The following is a 21171-nucleotide window of genomic DNA, read 5'->3' as shown; positions in this document are numbered from 1 at the left end:
CCCGGAGCCATGGGCAAGTGCAGCGGGCGCTGCACGCTCGTCGCCTTCTGCTGCCTGCAGCTGGTGAGCGCGGGGCGGCCCGGGCCGGGTGGGGCGCGGCGGGGCGGGGTCCCGGGCGTGCGGCTGAGCCGTGGGTCCCGGTGCGTGTCTGCTGCGAGTCCCGGGTGGGGGGCGGGCCGGAGTCACGGAGCGGACGGGCGGAGCCTGCTCCCGCTGGCCGGGCTGGCTCTTTGTGTGTGCTCCTCGCCCGGCGCTCCCGGGTCCCCGAGTGCGTCCTGCGCGCCAGTCCCCCCGCCCGCCCCGCCCCGTGCGAGTGGTCTGCCGTGGGACTGTGGCTCGCGGGGGCCGGGGGGTGTGTCCCGGGCTGCTCGGCGGAGCCGTTGAGGTCCCTGCCGGCTGTTTTCCTCTAGGTTACTCGGTTGCGCGGCTCTTCTTTCCTCCGGGTCTGTGCCCGTGTGAGTGTTTCTCACAAAGTCTCTGCTCCTCTCTCTGTGTGTCTCCGCCTTTCTCCTTGGTGTGTCTCTAGATCTCTAACCATTTCTGGTCCACGTTCTTCTGTGTGTGTGTTGGGATCTTAGACTCCAAGAACCGTTCCCTCCTCCTCCTTTGTGCTGTTTCTGCCTGCCTGCACCCTCCTGACTGGGCAGGCCTGGGAATGGAGAGCCACCTCTCTGGAGAGGGTCACAAGGGACTGCCAGGTCCTGGGCCAGTCTGACAAACTGGGTGCTGGCCGCCTTTCCCGCTTTGACTGTGACCACTGCAGCCAGGGGCTCCCCATCAGTCATCAGTTCCAGCGGGCGCGTCATGGGTGGGGACCAGACCCTCCTCCTGGGCTGGCAGGGGTGAGGGGTGGGGATCCTTGGGTGCCCTGGTGGGGAGAGGAGCATCTGGGGAAACTGCTTCACCCCAGCCTCGGGAACTCAGGTTCTTGCCTCAGGGAGCCAGTGGAGTGAATTTGGGGGCTGAAGGGTACCGGTTCTCTTCAATTCAAGTTCTGGCAGGTGAATTTGGGGAGCCGGTTAAGGAGAGGTCTCCTGCCCATCCTAGAGCTATGGCCTGACAACTAGTGGGTTTTGAAGCTGTGCTGAGCCTCCAGGCAGAGAGGTGCATGGGGACCTCCGTGGGCAGAGCTCCGGGCAGGGTGTGTGTGGGGGAACCTGAGCCTCACTGATGCCGAACTCCACCGTCTGGTCTCCACTGTTGCCTGCAGCCACGCTTCTCCTCCGGCACAGGTGCATAGAGGAAAGCAGAGCGAAGCTTTGAGCCTGGGTGTGCAGACCTCCTCAATCATCTTCCTTCTCTCCTCTTGGGGACGCTACCTCCAAACTTGCCATCCGCAGCCTTGCCCTCCTGGGCGGTGGTAGAAGCAGCCAGCCCTGAAGATTGTAGCCCTGCTCCCAGCTGTGGGACGTGGGGCAAGTGACTTCCCTTCACCAGGCCACCTTGGTCTGCCTATCTGTAAATGGCTCATCCTTGAGGGTTGCAGAGGGGATTAATTAAAATCAGGTAGAATGGAAACTCCGGAAGGGCAGAGATTATCTGTTTCGCTCCCTGCTAAATCCCTAGCAGCTGGAACAGTGCCTGGCACTCCATTAATATTTGTAAAATAAATTAATGAATCAGTTATTTGGCAACTCCTGGCTCACAGTTGAAACACCCTTCTTTATATACTTCGAGGAATAGAAAACGCCAAGAAATGATGGAACTTTTCCAAGGATTTTTTTTTTCTGCTTGTTAATCTTTAAATTTTAAACTAGGACTTCCTTTATTCTTAAAAAAGTAATAAACATCTATTGTAAAAAATGTATCAATAAATAATCAAACAGAGCAGAGCATAAAGGTACGCTTCCTTCTGAGCCCAGTCCCACACCCCAAAGGTAAGCCCTGTTGGCAGTCTGCCCCATTCTCTGCTGCTGCTGAAAACCATGGTTAGCTTTGGGCAGCATTTACTAAGTGTTAGGTGCCCTTGTAAGCCCTTTTCCGTGTATTAACTTATTCAGTCCTCATAATGATCCTGTAAAGCAACTTGCCCAAAGTTCTACAGTTTGGAGCCAGGCTTTGAAGCCAGGCAGCTGGCCAGCATCCTCTGTTGCCTTCTTCAATATAAGATCTAAGTAGTTCTGGCCCAGAGCCATCAGGGTCCCTCAAAAGAGGTCCTTACTTCTCCCTGCCGCCCACTCACCTGCCTCCAGAGCTCTCTCCAGCTGAGCTAACTCAGCCCTTCCACTTAGAGGGTTTGCCAGTCTAGGGACTGTGGAGTTAGGCAAGGCCTGGCTGGGATTCTGATTCTCTTACAGCTTGGCTGGGTGGCCGCGGGCCACTTGTGGGAGTTACATGAGATCATTTGGGGGGGGGCGTGCTCCAAGGAGGGACTTGGAAATTGCTCTCTTGCCTCTGTTTTCTGTCGAGGCAGATGGAAGAGTGGGTCCCTTCAGCCGATGCTAACCCCCCGGGAGCCTCTGCTGCCTGACGGCTTCGCATGTACTCCGGGAGGCTGGACTCCACCAGCCTGACATCATCCTAGAGAGAAGGGAGCCTGTTTTCCCATCCAGTGGAAAGAGGCCAAGAAGGAAAAGGCTGTTAAATGTTTGTCAGCTGAAAACTTTAGAAGACGAGCTGTCGTTTTTCCTCTCTTGAACTGGGTTTGATCATTACAGTAAAACAGGTTAGTTCTAGACACTCTTCGGAGTTGGGATAGACTTGCTGTGGGTGAGGGAGTAGGGTGAGGTGTGTCCTGGGGGGTAGGAGGAGCAAGTGGGGGCTTTACCATTCAGGTGGACAAGCATAGGGACAGGGCTCTGGGGTTTGATAGGACAGACCTGGGTTCGAGTCCTGGCTTTGACATTTCCCAGCTGTGTGATCTTTGGCAAGTGGCTTGCCCTCTCTGAGCCACAGTTTTGTCATCTGTTAGTGATAATATAAACGGTTGCCAATTCTTAGGGTTGTTTTGAGGAGTAAATGCATATAACGAATGAGCTTAGCACGATGCCAAGCACGAAGCGAACATTTAATAAACCATAGCTTCTCATTGTTACGTTAATGATACATACCATGGGATGCTTTCTTGCAATTGTGGCCCAAACACACCTAGGTTCCCCCCTGCACTCTTTGTGGGAAGCAGCGGGTAGTTGGGCACTGAGCTGAGGAGGTAGGAGGCTTGGATTCAAGTCCAGCTCTGCTGCTGACATCCTGTGAACTCAGGCAAGCCTTTTCCCCACTGCAGGCCTTGGTTTTTCCATCTATAAAATGGGGAGAACCACTGCTCTGTGTCTCTGGGGTCCTGCCAGTCCTGCCCATCTGGGACTGTGGGATGATGTCTGGGCTGAAACCTAAAGGTTTCAGGGCATCTCAGTTTGGTTCTATTCCATAGACTACCTTGAGTCCCTTCCTTTCCCTTCCTTTCTACTTCTTGTATCATCTTGACCTTTTTAATGCTATTCCCCGCCTAATTTTTAGGTGTTCCTCTTTTCCCTCCCTTGTCCAAACCTTCCCCTTCTTTCCAGGCCCACCTCCTTCCTGAAACCTTACAGGCCACCCTGTTCTTCCTGTAAGAAGATGAACCAAGGAGATTTGCCCAGGGGAATCCTCATCCAGTTCTTCCATCATCATTATTATCGCTCCCATTTCTGGAGTCCTGTGCTAAGCACTTTCTATGCATTACCTCATTTAACCAAATGAGCTTACATATGTAAAGCGTTTGGCACAGTGCCTGGTACGTGTTCAACGATCGATAAACATTAGCTTTTACTGTTTTTAGTCTCATTGTTCTTCCACACAACAGGACGGATGTTCTCGCTCTCCCCTATTTCAGATGAGGAGACTGAGGCTCAGAGAGGTGACGACATTTGCCCGAGGTCTCTAAGCTGGCCAGTGCCAGACCCAGGACGCGTGCGCTTTACAGCCTGAGCAGAGAGCCACCCATCCGCCTGCCCCAGTCCGCTGCTTACATTTGCGCAGTGCGTGACCTCACACGGGTCTCTTCCCTGCGTCCGGCCTCAGCGTCCTCATCCGAAAATGATAATATTTCCGTAGGATCATGCACTCGCCTGGCACTGCGAGCCAGTGAGCACTCAGTCATACATCACTGCCATGGCCGTTCTCGTCCCCGTTCTGGGTGACCTTGGATACGTGCATTCACTCCTGTGGGCCCCAGTCTCTTTCTCCAGCAAAGAGAAAGCACCATCCCTACCCTGCGGAGTTGTCAACCGCGGTTAGGCAGGTGCTGTGCACATAGTAGGTATTCAGAAAAACGTCGGTTTCATTCTCTTCCGTTCTGGAAAGCTCTTTGCTTTCTCGAAGGTGGTGGGTGAGGGGGAAAAGACGTAGCTTCCCGCTGAGCTGCGAGTAATGGTGTGAAACGTGGTCAGCCTGATTGATGTCGTTATTAGCAGTGGTGGTGGTGGAGGCTGGAGGGAGATGGGCTCCTGCGGGGGCCTGCGCTCCAAAGCAGCTGTGCCTGCAAGCTGCCAGCCTCCTGGGGAGGGTCTGCTCTGCTCTAGGTGCTTCAGGCCCCTGGGCCGGGCGTGGGAGTCGGGAGTACAGAGCACCAGTGGGCTAGAGAGCTAGCCCACTGACCCTTTTTGTTCCTCATCCCCTTTTGGACGACTGGGATGGTCAGCTCCCTTTTGCAGATGGACAGACTGAGGCCAAACAGCCCTCGAGAGCTTTTTGAGGTGGACAGAGCAAGGTGGATGGAGAAGAGGGCCCCTGGGGGCCCAGGGGATGGCCTTGGTTTGGCTCCGTTATAGGGATAGGTGGGTGTGAGGTTTGGGGATAAGCACCCCATAAACAGCAGCTGCTCTGAGATGTGGCACAGGGGTTAGGAGCAATACCTCGGGGGTCCCACAGACCTTGCTGCCTTGCTTGTGACTTCTAGCAAATCCCTTCCCCTCTCTGAGCCCCGGGCTCCCTCCTGTGAAGGAGTGAGGCATCAGCCCCTACCCTCTTCCCCCCTGCCAGTTTGGGGTTTTTAGCAGTCAGAGTCATTTCCATAAACTCCTCAAGTCTTAGTTTCTTTATGCAGGAAGTGCACAATTCAGAGGGAAATAACAGCAGCTCCTACTTGCTTTTGTTTGGTGTCTCTGATGAGCCAGGCGCTTCATCTGCCCTGTCCCTGGTTACTGTCTTCGTGGCCAAGTAGAGGGCAGGGACAGAACGAGGATTCAAACCCAGACCTTGGTCTCCGCGGCTCCACCGCGCATGCCCCGCCGCTCCCCCTGTGAGGTGGGGATGCTGGGTGTGGACGCGGCTGGAGAAATCTATCCCTTTCCTCAACCACTAGGGCTTGTCGCCAGGTGCCAGATCTGCTGAGCTGCTTGTCCCCCATTTCTACTCACCCCACTCCCTGTGCTGAGTTTAAGGTTGCTGTGAGGCGGGTTGAGGGAAAGGTACCCAGGGAAGAAATTAACCTGTATTGGAGAACTGAGAGCCCTCATAACAACTCTGTGAGATAGGTGTGGTTTTTATACCCATTTACTGATGGGCATACAGAGGCCTGAAGCATGAAGTGAGTTGTCACCAAGGAAACAGAAGCTACAGCCTGGGTCTCGGATGAGTGATCAAGGGAAAAAGATTTGAGAGTGCTTGTAAAATCAGGACCAAGCCAAGATGGTCAGCTGTGATCATTGCCATCTCTTCTCTCCTCTGGCTTCAGGGGGGCATGGGTGATGGGAGAGCAAGTTGAGACCGGAGATGTGTTTTTTGGTCTGGGTTTTTTTTTTTAATGTCTTTTTTTAAGTAATCTCTACACCCAGTATGGGGCTTGAACTTATAACCCTGAGGCCAAGAGTCAGCCAGGCGCCCTAGAAATGTGTTTATTAAAAGCTATTTCCAGGCTACATGGAGCCTGTTGTGGTCCAAGAGAGCCCAGTTCCAGGGCCCTTGGCCCCTGGCCTTGACCTGGAGACGAAGAGGGCTGGTGAATCCGAGTCACTTCCGCCAGCAAGCACTGTGCACCAGGGTTTTAGAAGAGCTGTTACTGCGGCTGCAGGCTTGAACACGTTACCCGGCCTCCGGGCCGCTGCCTGTCGGAGCAGCTGGCGAACCAGAGATAGGTCAACAGGGAAGAGCTAGGGCTTTGGGGTCAGGCTGGGCTTTGAATTCCATCTCTACCTCTTTGTAGCTGGGTGACCTTGGGGCAAGACACTTAGCCTCTTTGAGCTTCCCCCTGCCCTTCTCTCAGTCAGGATGCTGATCTGCCTCGGAGAGGTGTCAGGGGGCTCCTTTGAGATAAGATACGCTGAGTAAGGCTCACAAAGGGTTCACACTCTTAGATGCTCCAGAAATGACACAGCAAGTTCTAGGCATCTAAATACTGTGTTGTAGGAAAGGGGACACGTCCCCTTTTCAATCAGTTATTGTTCCTTAGTCTTCTCGTCTATAAAATGGGAGTAATCATAGCACCTCCCTCATGGGACTATAGTGAGTGGCCTGAATTAATGCAAGCAGAGCCCAGTGCTCATTCAGAGGGGAGCAGAGCGGAAGATGTGGCCCCCTGTGTCCCCTCTGTAAAGGGAGGAGGTGGGACTCATCATCTAAGAGGACATCTCCAGCTCTAAGCCGGCAGGGAGTCCCACCCTTTCCCGAGGAGAGAGCAGACCTCCGCTACACCAGCCCCTCCCCCTCCCGCTGTGGGCGGCGGTGACGTGAGGATCGGGCTCTGAGCAGAGGAGGACCCTCCTGCCTCCGATGGCCTGCCCAGGGCTTTACCCCCAGGTTGTCGGGGCTCACGTGACCTCTTCTGTCCTCTGTCGTCTGTTTGAATGAGTGTCCGTACTGTCCCCATCCCAAAGGCCCAGTCGGGATATTTGGTTGTAAACTCAAGTCTTGGGCCACAGAGGTTCAGAGCAGGAGGTCGTGACCCATCACTAACCCCGGGCCACTGCAGGTCAGCCACCTGAAGTCCAGAAAGACTCAATTCCGTTGGGTCAGAGAGTAAGAATTGCCACCAGCTAACCCTACCCAGAGTTGTATTTAGCAAATACTTATGAAGCACCCACAAAGTGCCAGGCTCAAGTCTGGGTGCTAAGTCACCCTAGGGCATAAAATAGGCCCTCAGCTGCAAGTCAGAATCCCAGGGTTCGGGAACTCACTTGCTGTGCAACTTTGAGCTGGCCCTGCCCTTCTCTGGGCCTCATTTTGTCGAGTCTGGGAAACTGGAGAGGAGATGGTCGGACTCTATCAGTGGGCAGCGGCAGACTGACAATCAGGTGGTGAGTTCCCTGTCACTGGCAGCGATAAAGAATTTATATAGGAGTTGGATGGCCGCTTGGATGTGTAGTGGATCTGATGATGGTCCAGGTCCCTTGGAACCACCAGCTGCTGGTTCTAGGTCCTGAGAGGACAGTGGCAAGAGCACAAAATGGTATCTATTTGAATAATGGACATCGTGGGCTCCTACTATGTCCCTTTGCCTTAAGCATGCTCCTCCCCACCCCATCCCAAATCACGGATCCCGGCCGAGCTCCTGGCACAGGGAGTGGGGGACATGGGAGCCTGTAGGCTCTTTAACCCCCAAGTCTACTCTGGCTACCCCTTGCCCTAGAAGGGGAGGCAGCCCTGGGATTTTCAGGGTAGTGATGGCTCTTAAGCCTCTTTTTTTTTTTTTTGGAGGGGGGGCTTCTGCAGCCCCAGCCTGAATCAGAGATGTGGGTTTTCAATTACACAATTAAATGCACAATTAGGCATAATTACCAGCGCTCAGAGCCCGAGACTGCTCATAATAGGCGTGTAATCTACTGCAGCCCCTGTTTACACTACTCGGCGCGCTCCCTAATGATGCCAGGATGCCTTCACACTGCACTGTTGCCATGGAAACCAGCCCGCCACCACCATGCGGGGCTGACAAATGGTGTTCCAGTCCTGGGCCCCTGGATTGTTTCTGAGGCCTCTGCAGCCAGCCCCGGAGTGAAGGGGCTGGCGGGGCGGGCCAGGAAGGCTGGTCACCCTCCCTGCCCTCTGACACACCCCGCTGGCTGGAGCCAGCAGGGAAGACAAGGAGAAGGGAGCATCAGCCCCCCAGAGTCCTCAAGCCCCAGCAGGGTAGCCCAGGTGCTGGGCAGGGTCTCGTGGTTAGCCATTCCAACTGAAGCGTGGACCGAGGGCCCTGCATACAGCCAGCTCCCACGTGGGCCTGGCTCTGCCGTGAACTGGCTCTGTGACCTTGGACCAGTCCTTGCCCCTTTCTGGGGCTGTCTCCCCGTTTGTGAAGTGGACTGCAGGGTATGTCTGCATGTGTGTAGTCTGATAGATTTTTTGAGCATTTCCGCCACACTGCCTACTGTTGTGACTGCTTCACCTGCAGGAGCCCATTCCCCCTTGCCCCGCCTTGGTGGCCCTGTAGCCCTGGTGGCCACACCGTCCCCGTTTCACAGAAGCAGCAGCTGAGGCCGTGAGCACTTACGTCAGGCAGCGGCAGAGCCGGGATACAAATCCAGGCCCTCGGACTCCGAGCCCCCACTCTTCGCCACAAGTATAGGGCCTCACACGGGCCCTTCCCTTTCACTCTCGCCGCAGCCCCAGAGGCAGACCCTCGTCATCCCCGTTACCTAGATGAGGCCTCTGGGGCTCACGGAGCTGAAGGCACCTGCCCAAAGTCTCACGGCAAGGCTGTGGCACAGCGGGTTTTGCCTGATGCCAAAAGTCAGGCTTCTTAGTGGAAGTCACAAAGGAGTAAAAAGATCGCCTTCCATGAGCAGACACTGAGGCTCCCCATTGTCCCCACCTGGCCCCAGCTGCTGAGGAATCACCAAGTCCTGGGGTCCCTCAGACCCAGCACTTTGCTTTGACCTTGAAAGGAATCTTGGCCTCGTCCTACCTGCATCAGCCCATCCCCGCCCTGGTCACTGGAAACAGAGCCTGTCTTTTATGCTCATTTTTTCCCTACATTTCTCTGTCATTTGGTCCATTATTACGGTCAGCTACCATGTGCCAGCTCTTGGGGACCAGACAATTCGGACAGAGTGGAGAACCAAGGCTGGAGCACAGAGGCATTCAGGGTCTAATGGTCCTGGGTTCAAATTCTGTCACTTAATGCATGATTTGGGGCAAGTGGCTTGACCTCTCTGTGCCTTAGTTTGTTCGCCTGTCATGAAGGCACCCATCTCTACTGTGCAGGGTGCCAACATCACCGCTCGCCAGGTGCTGACTCTGTGCCAGGCCCTTGCCTAAGGCCGTTCTGTGCCCCGGGTGAACCCTCGTAACACTCAGCCTATTGCTGCCGCTTAACAAGCACTGGAGCCCCGGGCCTCAGAGCTGGTGGGCAGCCCAGCTGGCTTCTGAGTCCAGAGCCCCCCTTCCTCCCCAGCACCCCCCCCCCAGCCAGGAGGTAGAAGTGTTCCTCCAGCCACTTCCCCGGAGCACCCGGCTGCTTGGCCAGATCTTCGGGAATGAGACATCTGGAGGAAGGGGCAGTCTGAGGGCAACAGTGCCCACCTGGCCCAGCCCGGGCTTCTGTCTACTGGATGCCACCCCATTGACACCCTGGAGTCTGCGTTTTCTAAGACAAGGATGCCAGACATTATCTTCGCTCCTACACCAGACAGGTGGGAAGACTAGGGTTTGCCCAAGACCACAGTGCGCGTCAGTGACGGAGTTGGGACTGCGACCCAAGGCAATTTAGGAGACTTCTTGTTACCTTCCTTCGACCCGCTACTAGCTCTTGGGAGAGAGAGGTTTGGGGCTGGAGTGTCCGTGTGTGTGTGTCTGTATTCAAAACTGCACCCAGCTACATGCCCGAGCATTTGTGGGGCAGACACTGGCATGTAGAGATTTGTGGATCAATAAACATCCCTTCCCGCTTCCTCCCTCTTCATTTATTCATGAACTCTGAACTCCTTGGCTCCGGAGAAACCGCCTGGAAGAAAGCAATTAGAGCATAATTAGAACCACTCCTATTATCAACTCTCAGCGGGAGGGGAAGGGGGGCTGCTCGGCCATGGGGGTGGGGGTGGCCCCGGAGTTCCCTACAGCCCCCTCTCCTGCAGCTGCCCATTCAGCTTCCCCCCCCCCCCNCCCCCCCCACAGATCTCAGCCTCCCCAGCATCCTAGGCACCGGCCTGCTTTCAGCGGGGGATAAGGAACTCAACCCCGGAGGCATTTGAGCCCTGGGTAAGACGGGGAGCAGAGCGTTTTGCTTGCAGGCTGAGTTAGAGCACATGGTTTCCGAGTCCCTGCCGTGCTCAGCTTCTTGGGTGCTCCCCGCCAGGGCCTGGGCCAGGCGTTGCACGAAAACCGAGATGCACAACATGGCTCCTGCTTTCTAGAAAACATCCCGGTGTCAGATGATAGGGGAGGAAGGCTACGCTGACAATAGGAAATGTAAATTACCTGAAGGAAGCAGTTTGCCAGGCAGGACTCCGCTCACAGCCAGATGATTCATAGTAATAATAACTGTACCGGAAGTCAGTGTTGGGGAGTGTTTCTGATCCCAGAGCCACGGCTCTTCCCCGCCAGGCATCCCACCAGCAGAAAGTGGTTCCCGAGAAGCCAGGGAGAGGGGTTCCTCCCTCCTCCCTGAGGAGCAGCAGGACAGGAGGCCCGGAGGTGCCAGGCACTGTGCTTCTCAATTCCGATGCTTGTCCTCACTTAGTCTTGCAGGAGCCCCAGGAGGCATATGCTAATATTATCCCCGATGTACAGGTGAGGAAACTGAGGCTCAGGGAGACACAGAGCCTGTCCAGGGTACCACGGTGTTGGCCTGTCGGACTCCAGACTCCTCATGCTTTGTGCCCTACGAGGTTTGAGGGTGAGATTTGCTCCCCCGAGCTTCAGGTTGGCCTTGACAAGCTGTTTAATGTGCCTTCTGCATCCAGCTCCTGGTTGAAGGTAACACGTTGGATCCCCTTGTTCCTCCTTCCACACTCGTGTGGAAGCTAGAGAGAGTGGGGGAGCCCTGCCACTGACTTGGGTCATCACCCCCAGGACCAGCCTTGGCAAAGGAAGGTGAAGGCCTGGCAGGTGTGGGCCTGGGGCCTCTTGAGAGAAGATCACCATGGATACCACGGGAGCCAGGGCTGTAACCAAGGAGACAGCCCCCCAGCCCTGAGGCTGTGACAAGGAGGGTGTGGCTTCAGGGTAGGACAGAGCAGGGGTAAGGGGCTAGATGCAGGCAGAGGGGGATGGTGGGGTCAGTGGTGCTCCCTCCTGGGAACAGGGGTGGGTTAGTTGGGGACAGCCAGGCCTCCTATTACCCTGTCCCACCCGAGGGGAGGTTGCCATGATAGCCAGCTCCCCTTCAATGACCCTCCAAAGGATGCTGCCCCCCCTTCTCCTAGTGACACGTGTCACCCTGGCAACAGGCCCTGTGCCCAGCAAGGGTCTCGACTTCCCGGTGGCCCCCTCCCTCACATGTGCAGATAGATGATTCTTCTTTTTTTTTTTTTTTTAAAGATTTTATTTATTTATTTGACAGAGATAGAGACAGCCAGCGAGAGAGGGAACACAAGCAGGGGGAGTAGGAGAGGAAGAAGCAGGCTCACAGCAGAGGAGCCTGATGTGGGACTCGATCCCATAACGCAGGGATCATGCCCTGAGCTGAAGGCAGACGCTTAACTGCTGTGCCACCCAGGCGCCCCCTATCTTCTGAGGGTCCACATGGGGCCGACTTGCAGACACCAGACACGGGCCTTTGACCAGCCCCTCACCAGGCTCCCCCAGTGACTGTCCTGAAGTGCAGCTCTGGTCCTCCTTGCCTCTGGTCCTCCTTGCCTCTGTTTACAGCGGTCCGTGGCTCCTCATTGCCTTTGGGAAGAAGTCTGATGTGGTGCTTCTCAAACTTGAACGTGTAGCAGAGTCACCGGGAGGGCTTCTTAAAATACAAAGTTCTGGACCTTACCCTGAGTTTCTGATTGAGTAAGTCTGAGATAAAGCCTAAGAATTTGCATTTCTAACACGTTCCGAGGTGCCGCGGATACTGCTGGTCCGGGGACCACACGGGGAGAATTACTTGGTCTAGCCAGTGGGACGTGACGCTGCCCAGGCTAGCCCGCCAACCCTAACGCTCACCGCTTCCGGTGCCCCAGCTCGGGCCACATTGATGTAAGCACACCAGTACACCTCATGCCTCAGTGCCTTTGCATCTGCTCTCCTGGCCTTTGGACGTCCTTTCCCCGCTGTATCTCACTTATCATTTCCTCTTTGGAGCTTCTCTGTCCTCCTGCACTGCCGCCGACCCCCCACGGATGTCCTCCTCCAGGCTCTGGCAACACCTGTCCCCGCCACTTCTGTCACAGTGGGCGTCACGCTGTTGTCCTGTTTCCGCTTCGAATCTCTCTCCCTGGACTGGAAGCTCTGGGTCTGAGCTGTCTGGCCCTCCGTGAATGTGTGATGCCTGATTGGCCCCTGTGAGCAGACGGAAAACCTGGGCGAATAATCACAAAGCTGCTTCGTTCACTCGGCCAGTCTGCTGTTCCTTGGTGCCTCCTCTGTGCCGGGCCATGTGCTAGGTGCTGGGGGTTCAGCAGTGCGGGAGGCTCGGGGCTTCTTAGAGACGCTGGGCAGTGTGGCGTCGACCAGTCTGCAAGCAAGGCATGAGCTGGGCCTAGCCTGGATTTTCCGATGCTAACTTCCAAGCTCTCTTCATCCTCCGGGCTGCTCCCGGAGCCCAGGCAACTGTGTGGCCTGAGACTGCTTTGGAAATGTGTCTTGAGTGAGGGTTTGCCAGTTTGCTCACAACAGAGCCCAGTCCCCCGTCCAATCAGCCCCAAGCCCACTTTGAGGATCTTCCAGGGCCTTTCTAGAGGACAGTGTGGCGGGTGTGTGCACCCCTAACCCTTAGGGACAAAGGCCGACTGTGGGGCTGTGGGGGCGTCTGTTGCTGACACTTGCCTCCAAGGGTGTCCAGACCTGCGTATTAGGCCCCTGCCTAGAAGGGAGCCAGGAGTGGGAATGCTGGCTAGGACTGGCTGGACACTACTGAGCTCTAGCACGGCAATCCAAGGAGTCAGAGGAATTTACATTCACAGCCCGGCCTTCCAGATCATTCTGTCTAGGTGGGAAGATAGGACATATTTTATTTAAGGGTCTGTCGCTTGGTTCATAGCTTAAATATTTAGATGGTACTGTATTGGTACTCTTGCTTTGGTCCTGAAGACCCGCAAATGTTAGAGAAGGGTCTGGGCTCAGGGCGGGGTGCAGGCAGAGGCTCCCAGGTGCCTGATCTGCCTCAGGTGGCACCAGCTGCTCCAGCCTGTCTCTGTCTGCTGTCAGCAGCCCCATGAGCCTTCTGAGCAGGCTGCTGCCCCCAAGCTGCCACTAGCTGTCATCCCCAAGATAGGCCACCAAGGACACAGGGACCAACCCCCCTCCCCCCCAAAGTGAGAGACTGTCAGGGGCCCAGCCTGGGACTCACACTGTGGCTGCCGGCTGGTACGGGCTGGGCCGTGAGGCTCCCCAGGCTGGACGGGACAGGATGGGGGTGGGGGGGGTCGGTTTCCCAGGGCCTGCAGTGGCCAGATGTCTGACATACATGATCAGCTCTCACCGTGCCGGCCGTACCAGGTGAGCCGTCCTCCTGCTGCTCTTCTCCAGGAGTCTGGGTCCGGCAGCTTGCTCAGCCGGACTTGGTTCTTCATCTGTAAATGGAGATCATCGCACCGGCCTCTTAGGGACACTGAGCAAACTCAGTGGGAGACTCCCTGGAGAGTACTCAGCGAACACCTGGCACTTAGTCAGTACTTAGGACACGGCCACCGGAAATCCCGACCAGCCTTTTGGAGGGCGGCACGCCCGTAAGGCACAGAGCCATGACTGTTTGCTAAATGGGAAGCTCCCAGGCAGAGAATCCTGGGATGTGGGGGCCAGGGGGTCCACCGAGAACAACCCTCAAACCCTTTGTACAGATAGGTACACAGAGGCCCAGGAAGGCAGTGGAGCCCTTCGTGAACTGTTCTAGGAAGCGGGCTGATGCCATTTCTGGAAAGGATCAGGGTTGGGTGTGTGATTCCAGACAAAAATACCCTGAACAAAAATAAACCGTCCCAGGTAGGTGGAAGCAGTTGGCTCCTCTGTTCAGTCTGGGCAGCCGTGGGCAAGCGTCTACAGCTAGAACCTTTCCCCCTGCGCTCGATGTTGCCAGACAGGAGCTGTCGGGGAGCAGTGGCAAGGGTGCTCCTCCGTCCAGGAGGGGCCACTAAAAAGGTCAGACATTCCCAGGAGATGGGGCTTGACCCCCCACTCTGACACCCAGTGACCTCAAGAAAGAACCTCACTCTTCTCCTTTGGAAAATGGGGCTGCCGCTGCCCTAGCAAGAGAGTAAGTCTGTTCCTCATGGACCCTGGGGCCGGGGGACCCGATTCAGATGTGTATCCGCTGGTGACCTTGTTACTTCTCCTCTTTATGCTTCGCTTTCCCTGCGTGCAAAGCGTGGATGATCTCAGTCTCTACCTGCCATGTCTCTGTGAGGGTTAAATAAATCAAAGCATGCTAAGAATTCGAGAGACACTTGGCATATAATAAGTGTTAGCTATTATCTCTTAGTGTCGCTCTGGGGATAAATCGAAATGCCACCTGTAAAGTGCTGGGCTCAGCATAGGCACTTAGTAGGTATTCCCGAGCCTTGCCTTCCCTTTCCTTCCCCCTGTGAACCCCAGGCCTGGACAGAGGCAGGACCCAGTTCCCAGGAGAGGCCCTCCCTCCACCCCGCTTCCCCCTTTCCGCAGACAGCAAGCCCCTCTTCTTCCAACAGGTTCTGCCTGCAGCCTTCTGGCCCAGGGCCAGGAAATGATTGCAGGCAGCGGCTCAGCTCCCTCCCCTCTGCTCCTCTGCCCCCCCTCCCCCTTTAATCTCCCCAGCCTGCCTGGGGGTGGCGGATGGGAGAAGGCAGAGAAGGTCTCCTGGGGGCTGCAGGTATCTGTCAAAAACTCAGGCTCCTGGGTCAGACCATGTGGGTTTGCTCCAGCCCTGAGATCGCAGGCTGTGCCCTCACCATGGAATCCGGACCAGGGCCCATCCCTCGCTCTGCTCCCGAGGTTTAGGGCGGTGTACCCGCAAAGCTCTGGACACAAAGCCTGCCCCCGAGTTAGCATGTATGACAACACTAGTGTTCAAGTTCAGAGCCAGGCTTTTTGAAGGAAACACTTCCGCCCAGTCACTTGGGGGCACCCCTCTTACAGTGCAGCTCCCTTCCCGGGAGCACCCCACCCTGTGGTAGATTGCCAGGAGAGGAAGCCAGAGACAGGCTGGGGGTCAGGCTGGGGGTCGGGGTGACATTCCTTTGACTCCGGTGTGCCTTTGTGCCACGGATGAATCAGAGCAGGGTACCTGCCCAGGGGATCAGACCTCTGCCAGGTGGGAGTAAGGGCGGCACAGAGGGAAGGACACCAGGCTGCAGGCACCGCCCCCCAGCTCCCCGAGCCTCAGTGTCTTCATCTGTCCAGTGGGGCTGGTAACCCCGCGTTGCAGGGGGGTGGCAGGAATTGCAGTCTGAGCTGTGAAGGGCTGTCCAGATGTTGGCAGCTGCGGTCATTCTCTGCTGCAAGAAGTGGGGAAGCTGGGAGCTGAGCCAGGACTGCAACAGTGATGGAGGGGGGTCCAGCAGCCCTGGGGGAGGGGCTCCTGCCGCCCACCACTAAAGCTAGGCAGGCTTCCCCGCCAGGCCTGCAGTCAGGAGGGTAAGTCAGCAGTGGTTGCTGTTGCCATAGCAGTGAGGCTGGTTTTCATCATTCTTTTCTTCCTGGGAGCGTCAGTTCAGGAGGCGCTGCTGAAGAAGTCGGGGAATTGGATTTTTTCCTCCCTCCATCAGGTCACGTGAAGAGTGTCTCAGTCGGAAGAAATGACCTGCCAGCTCCTTCCAGCACTTGACCCCGTGCACTAGGTGCCCGACGCTTCCAGTATGATGCTTGACCCAAGGGAGCCCTCGCAGGGCTTGGTGCCTCCTCTCCAGCTCCAAGCTGCTTTCCTGCTCAGCCTCTGACCCTGCTGTGTTGGCATCAGGCCACAGCATGTAATAGCCCTTCCAGCCCTTCCATCTGGTGTTCTGCTCCCTCTCATTCCCCATGCTCTAGCCACGATGGGCTTTTCTGGACCCTTCTATTTGCCAAGTTCCCTCCCACCACAGGACCTTTGCACATGCTTTCCCCGCTGCCTGTTCTTCCCTCTCCTCCTTACCTTGCTAACCCCTCTTCCTTCAGTTCACTTCCTCCAGGAAGTCTTCCTTGACCACCACCATCATAGCTCTCATTCTTGTTACCCCTCCTTCAGATATTAGCACAACAGTAATTTTGCTGTGTGTGTGTTCATCCCCTCTCCCTCCACCCTCCCCTGAATGTTAGCTCTGTGAGGCCAAGAGCTATGTTTGGGCTTTCTTCTTCTTCTTTCTTCTCCTCCTTCTTTCTTCTCCTTCTCCTTCTTCTTTCTTCTCCTCCTTCTTCTTCCTCTTCCTCTTCTTCTTCTTCTTCTTCCCCTTCTTTTTTTTTTTTTTTTTTTAGGTATAATTCCCATAACATGAGAGCATGTGACTCTTGATCTTGGGGTTGTGAGTTTGAGCCCTACATTGGGTATAGAGCTTACTTAAAAAAATAAAATCTTTTGGGTCGCCTGGGTGGCTCAGTTGGTTAAGCATCTGCCTTCAGATCATGATCTTGGGGTCCTGTCATTGAGCCCCACGTTGGGCTCCCTTCTCAGTGGGGAGTCTGCTTCTCCCTTTCCATCTGCCCCTTCCCCTGCTTGTGCTCTCTCTCTCTCTCTAAGAAAAAGATCTTTAAAAAAAAATTCATCTTGGGACACCTGGGTGGCTCAGTCGGTTAAGCATCTGCTTTCGACTGACATCATGATCCCAGAGTGCTGGGATCGAGTCCTGCGTCGGGCTCCTTGCTCAGCAGGGAGTCTGCTTCTCCCTCTGCCTGCCACTACCCCTGCTTGTGCACTCTCACTCTCTCTGACAAATAAATAAAATCTTTTTTAAAAAATTCATCTTAAAGTATACAATTCAGGGTTTTTAGTATGTTCACACTGTTTTGAAGCCATCACCGCACTCTGAGTCCAGAACATTTTCATCACCCCATCACCCCAAAAAGAAACCTCAAACCCATTAGCAGTCACTCCCCATTATCCCCTCCCACCAGCCCTTGGCTACTGCAAATCTGCTTTCTGTCTCCCCGGATTAGCCGATTCTGGACATTTCCTAGAAGTGGAGTCATACAATATGCAGTCCTTCATGACTAGCTTCTCTCACTTAGCATAGTATTTTTATTATTTATTCATTCCTTCATGCATTCATGCATTCGAAGTAGGCTCCATGCCCCATGTGGGGCTTGAACTCATGACCCTGAGGTCAAGAGTCGTGTGTTCAATCAACTGAGCCAGCCAGGCGCCCCCTAGTATAATATTTTCAAAGTTGATGCTTGTTGTGTCTGTATTAGTGCTTCATTACTTTTAATAGCTTCCTATTCCATGTATGGATCTGTCAAATTTTGTTTACCCATTGATCAGTTAATGAACATTTGAGTGGTTTCCATTGGGACTGCTGTGAATAATGCTGCTATGAACTTTTCTGCACAAGTGTTATGTGAACTTTGTTTTCAATTCTAGCCTACCTACCTAGGAATAATTTTTTTTAAAGATTTATTTGTCTTAGCGACACCTGGATGACTCAGTCATTAGGCGTCTGCCTTTAGCTCGGGTCATGATCCCAGGGTCCTGGGTTCAAGTCCCGCATTGGGCTCCTTGCTCAGCAGGGGCTCTGCTTCTCCCTCTGCCTGCCACTCCCCCTGCTTGTGTGCTCTCTGTCTCTGACAAATAAATAAGTAAAATCTTTAAAACAAAACAAAACAAAAGATTTATTTATTTATTTTGGGGGGGAAGGAGCAGAGGGAGAAGGAGAGACAGTCTTAAAGCAGACCCCATGCTGAGTGCAGAGCCCGACCTGGGGCCTGATCCCATGACCCCACAATCATGACCTGAGCCAAAACCAAGAGTCAGACACTTAACTGACTGCACCACCCAGGCGCCCCTCTATGTAGGAAAAAATTGCTGAGCCAGATAATAACTGTGTTTAATTTTTTGAGGAACTAGCCTGTTTTCCACAACAGCTGCACCATTTTACAGTCCTACCAGCCATGCCACAAACGTTCTCCTTCTTCACATCCTCATCCAAACTTGTTATTATCTATCTTTTTAAAGTTTATTTATTGATTTAAGTCATCTCTACACCCAACATGGGGCTCAAACTCAGGGTCCCAAGATCAAGAGCCACACACTCCTCCCACTGAGCCAGCCAGGCACCCCCGTCTTTTTTATTTTAGGTATCCTTAAGGGTATAAAATAGTGTCTTATTGTGGCTTCAATTTACATTTCCCTGATGACGTTGAGCATCTTTCCATGTGCTTATTGGCCATTTTTTAAATGTTTGGAGAAATTTCCATTCAAATCCTTTGCTTATTTTTTAATTGGGTTATTTATCATTTTGTTGAAGGGTAAGAATTCTTTATATGTTCTGGACTCTAGACTCTTACCACGTCTCTGATTTGCAAATATTTTCTCCCATCCTGTGGGTTGGCTTTCACTTTTTTGATTGTGCCCTTTGATGTTCAACTGGTATTGATTTTTTTTTTAAGATTTTATTTATTTGAGAGAGAGCAAGAGATAGAGAGCACAAGCAGTGGAGAGGGGCAGAGGGAGAGGAAGACACAGACTCCCCACTGAGCAGGGAGCCTGACATGGGACTTAATCCCAGGACCCTGGGATCATGACCTGAGCTGAAGGCAGACGCTTAACTAACTGAGCCACCCAGGAGTCCAGATGGTTTTGATTTTGATGACATCCAATTGATTTAGTTTTTCTTTGGCTGCTTGTGCTTTTGCTGTCGTATCTAACACGTGCCTACTCCAGGGTCACTTGGATTTACACCTAGGGGTCCTTCTAAGAGATTTATAGTTTCAGCTCTTACATGTAGGTCTGTGATCCATTTTGAGTTAGTTTTTGCATATGGTGTGAGGTAGGGGACCAACTTCATTCTTTTGCATGTGGATTTCCAGGTGTCCCAGCACCCTTTGTTGAAAAGGCTATGCTTTCTCTCCATCGAATGGTCTTGTCACCCTTGCTGACAATCAGTTAAATGTATGGGTTTATTTTTGGGCTCTCAATTCTATTTCACCAACATGTCTGCCCAACCTTATGTCAATACCACACTGTCTTGGTTACTGTAATATTATTGTGAGTTTTGAAATCAAGAAGTCTAAGTCCTCCAACTTTGTTCTTTTTCAAGATTACTTTGACTCTTCTAGGTCCCTTGAATGTTCCTATGAATTTTAGGACCAGCTTATCTATTTCTGCAAAAAAAAGTAGTTGGAATTTTGATAGAGATTGCATTGAATCTGTAGCTCACTTTGGGAATATTGTCACCCTGACACAGCAGGGTACGAATCCTGCCTCTACCACTTACACGCCCTCCCTGGGCCTGTGTTTCTACACATGGAAAATGACAGCTCTCAACAGCTGAGAGGAGAGCATGAAATGGGTAGACATGAGGCAGCGTGTCCAGGGTGGGCTCCGTGCAAGGCTCTGGAGGGAAGTCCCTGCTCTCTTCTCTGGACTTGTGCCAAACTGACACTTGCAGTCAGTGGTCTGTGCAACACAGTGCCCGTGAGTGCTTGGTGGGTGAATGAGAAGAGCCAGGATAGAGAAGGGACCAAGCTGGGTCAGGAAGCTACTGGACTGGATGGGGTGGGTGCTACCTGGCCTCAGAGGGGTCTGCACAGCAGGACAGTGGTGGTCTCTTCTTCAGAACTTGAGTCCTCTGAACCTGTAGGACACCCAGACCCAGAGTCTTCACTATGGATAACTCACTGGAACGAATGTGGCTTTACCCATGATCATGGGCCAGGCAGTGTTCTGAACGTTTTACACATATTCCTTCATTTAGGCTCCACGACAATCTCATGAAATATGTACTATTATCATTATCCCCATCTTATAGATAAAGGAGTTAAAACACAGAGAGGTTAAGTGAGTTGCTGAAGGTCACACAGCTCGTAAGTATAAAGGTGGGATTCAAACCCCAGACAGTCTGGCTTGTAGGCCACACTTTTAAGTGCTGCCCTGTACAGCTTCTCAGGGAACAAGCACCAGGAATCTCATCTTGGTATGAAACCAAGGACTTAAGTTTCCTAATAATGATGATGCAGGCATCATACTTTACAGTTTAAAAAGCACATTGTAGTATATAAATTGCTTCGTGGCTGTGATCTTCATTGATCCTCCAATTTATCTGTGAATAAAAAGGACATTATTATCCCCTATTTGCCAATGAGCAATGACGATCCAGAGAGGGAAAGTGACTCGTCCAATCAATGAGAATTTATTGAGCACTTACTGTATGTCCAGTTCTCTACTTCCATTACATCACTGAGTCCTCACACAACCCCAGGAGGTAGGTATCTGCGGTAGTTGTGTTCCCATGTTACAGACGAGGAAACTGAGGCTCCAGGAAATGACATTCCCAGGTCCTACAGTTTGTGAGAGCTGGGACTCCCTCCCCAGTCCGCCTCTCGCCTCCCTGGAGCGTGAGTTGACCACTGCTGGGCTCTGACCCCATCGAATGCTGGGTAGATTGAACTCCTGAGTGTTTGGGTCAACCTTCTGGTCTTTTCCACCCCATCTCCAGCCTTACCGCCACTCCTACAATTCTTGGGGCCTCCTTCATTCACCCTGTTTCAGTGCCTGCTCCGTTAAGGTGCTTTCTGCCACAAGTTTTTTGGCTTAATTATATGGTGTCGTTTGTGGTGCTTAATGGGGGAGCTGATTAATCACCTTTTTACTTTTCCAAAAGTCCATCGATCTGCAGCCGGTTTTTTCTGGGAGAGCCTGTTTGTTACTAGGTTTTCCCCACCTGGATTGTCTTCTCCTCCATTCCTGTCTGAAGCGTTCCTCTTTAGAGGCCTCCCTCATCCCAGGCCTTTGCTGCCCACTCCAGAGCCTGCTGGGGGGAGGGGGGGTCTCGGCATCTGGAGCGTGGGACTGGGGATACCCCCACAGTCTGGACATGGGGACGTAGGCAAAGGTGGAGTGGGCATCAGCAAGAAGGGAGTCCTGGGAGAGTGGGACCCTGGGCACAGAGAGGGATTCCGGGCCCTGGCCTTAGTCTTCTCAGGGAGGCCTTGGCATCCCCACCTGACCACCCACCGCTGGCCCATCCTTACTTAGGCAGAGAGCGCCATGCCCAGAGTGCCCAGCTG

The 21171-nt window shown here is 53.7% G+C and overlaps 1 protein-coding gene across 2 annotated transcripts in view; it reads left to right on the top strand.

Annotated features, from left to right (window-relative positions):
* The first annotated feature begins 6 nt into the window (after nt 1–6).
* NKAIN1 (sodium/potassium transporting ATPase interacting 1) overlaps nt 7–21171 on the top strand; it is a 40253-nt gene continuing 19088 nt past the window's right edge. For both annotated transcript variants that reach the window (XM_034648189.1, XM_034648181.1), the window contains exon 1: nt 7–63. In XM_034648189.1, the coding sequence (XP_034504080.1) occupies nt 10–63 (54 nt within the window). In that variant the 5' untranslated portion in view covers nt 7–9. The remainder of the gene's footprint in view (nt 64–21171) is intronic.

Source organism: Ailuropoda melanoleuca, chromosome 2 (assembly GCF_002007445.2).
Source record: "Ailuropoda melanoleuca isolate Jingjing chromosome 2, ASM200744v2, whole genome shotgun sequence".
Lineage (NCBI taxonomy): Eukaryota > Metazoa > Chordata > Mammalia > Carnivora > Ursidae > Ailuropoda > Ailuropoda melanoleuca.
The sequence above is the reverse complement of the archived record's forward strand: the minus strand, read 5'-3'. Positions and strand labels throughout refer to the sequence as shown.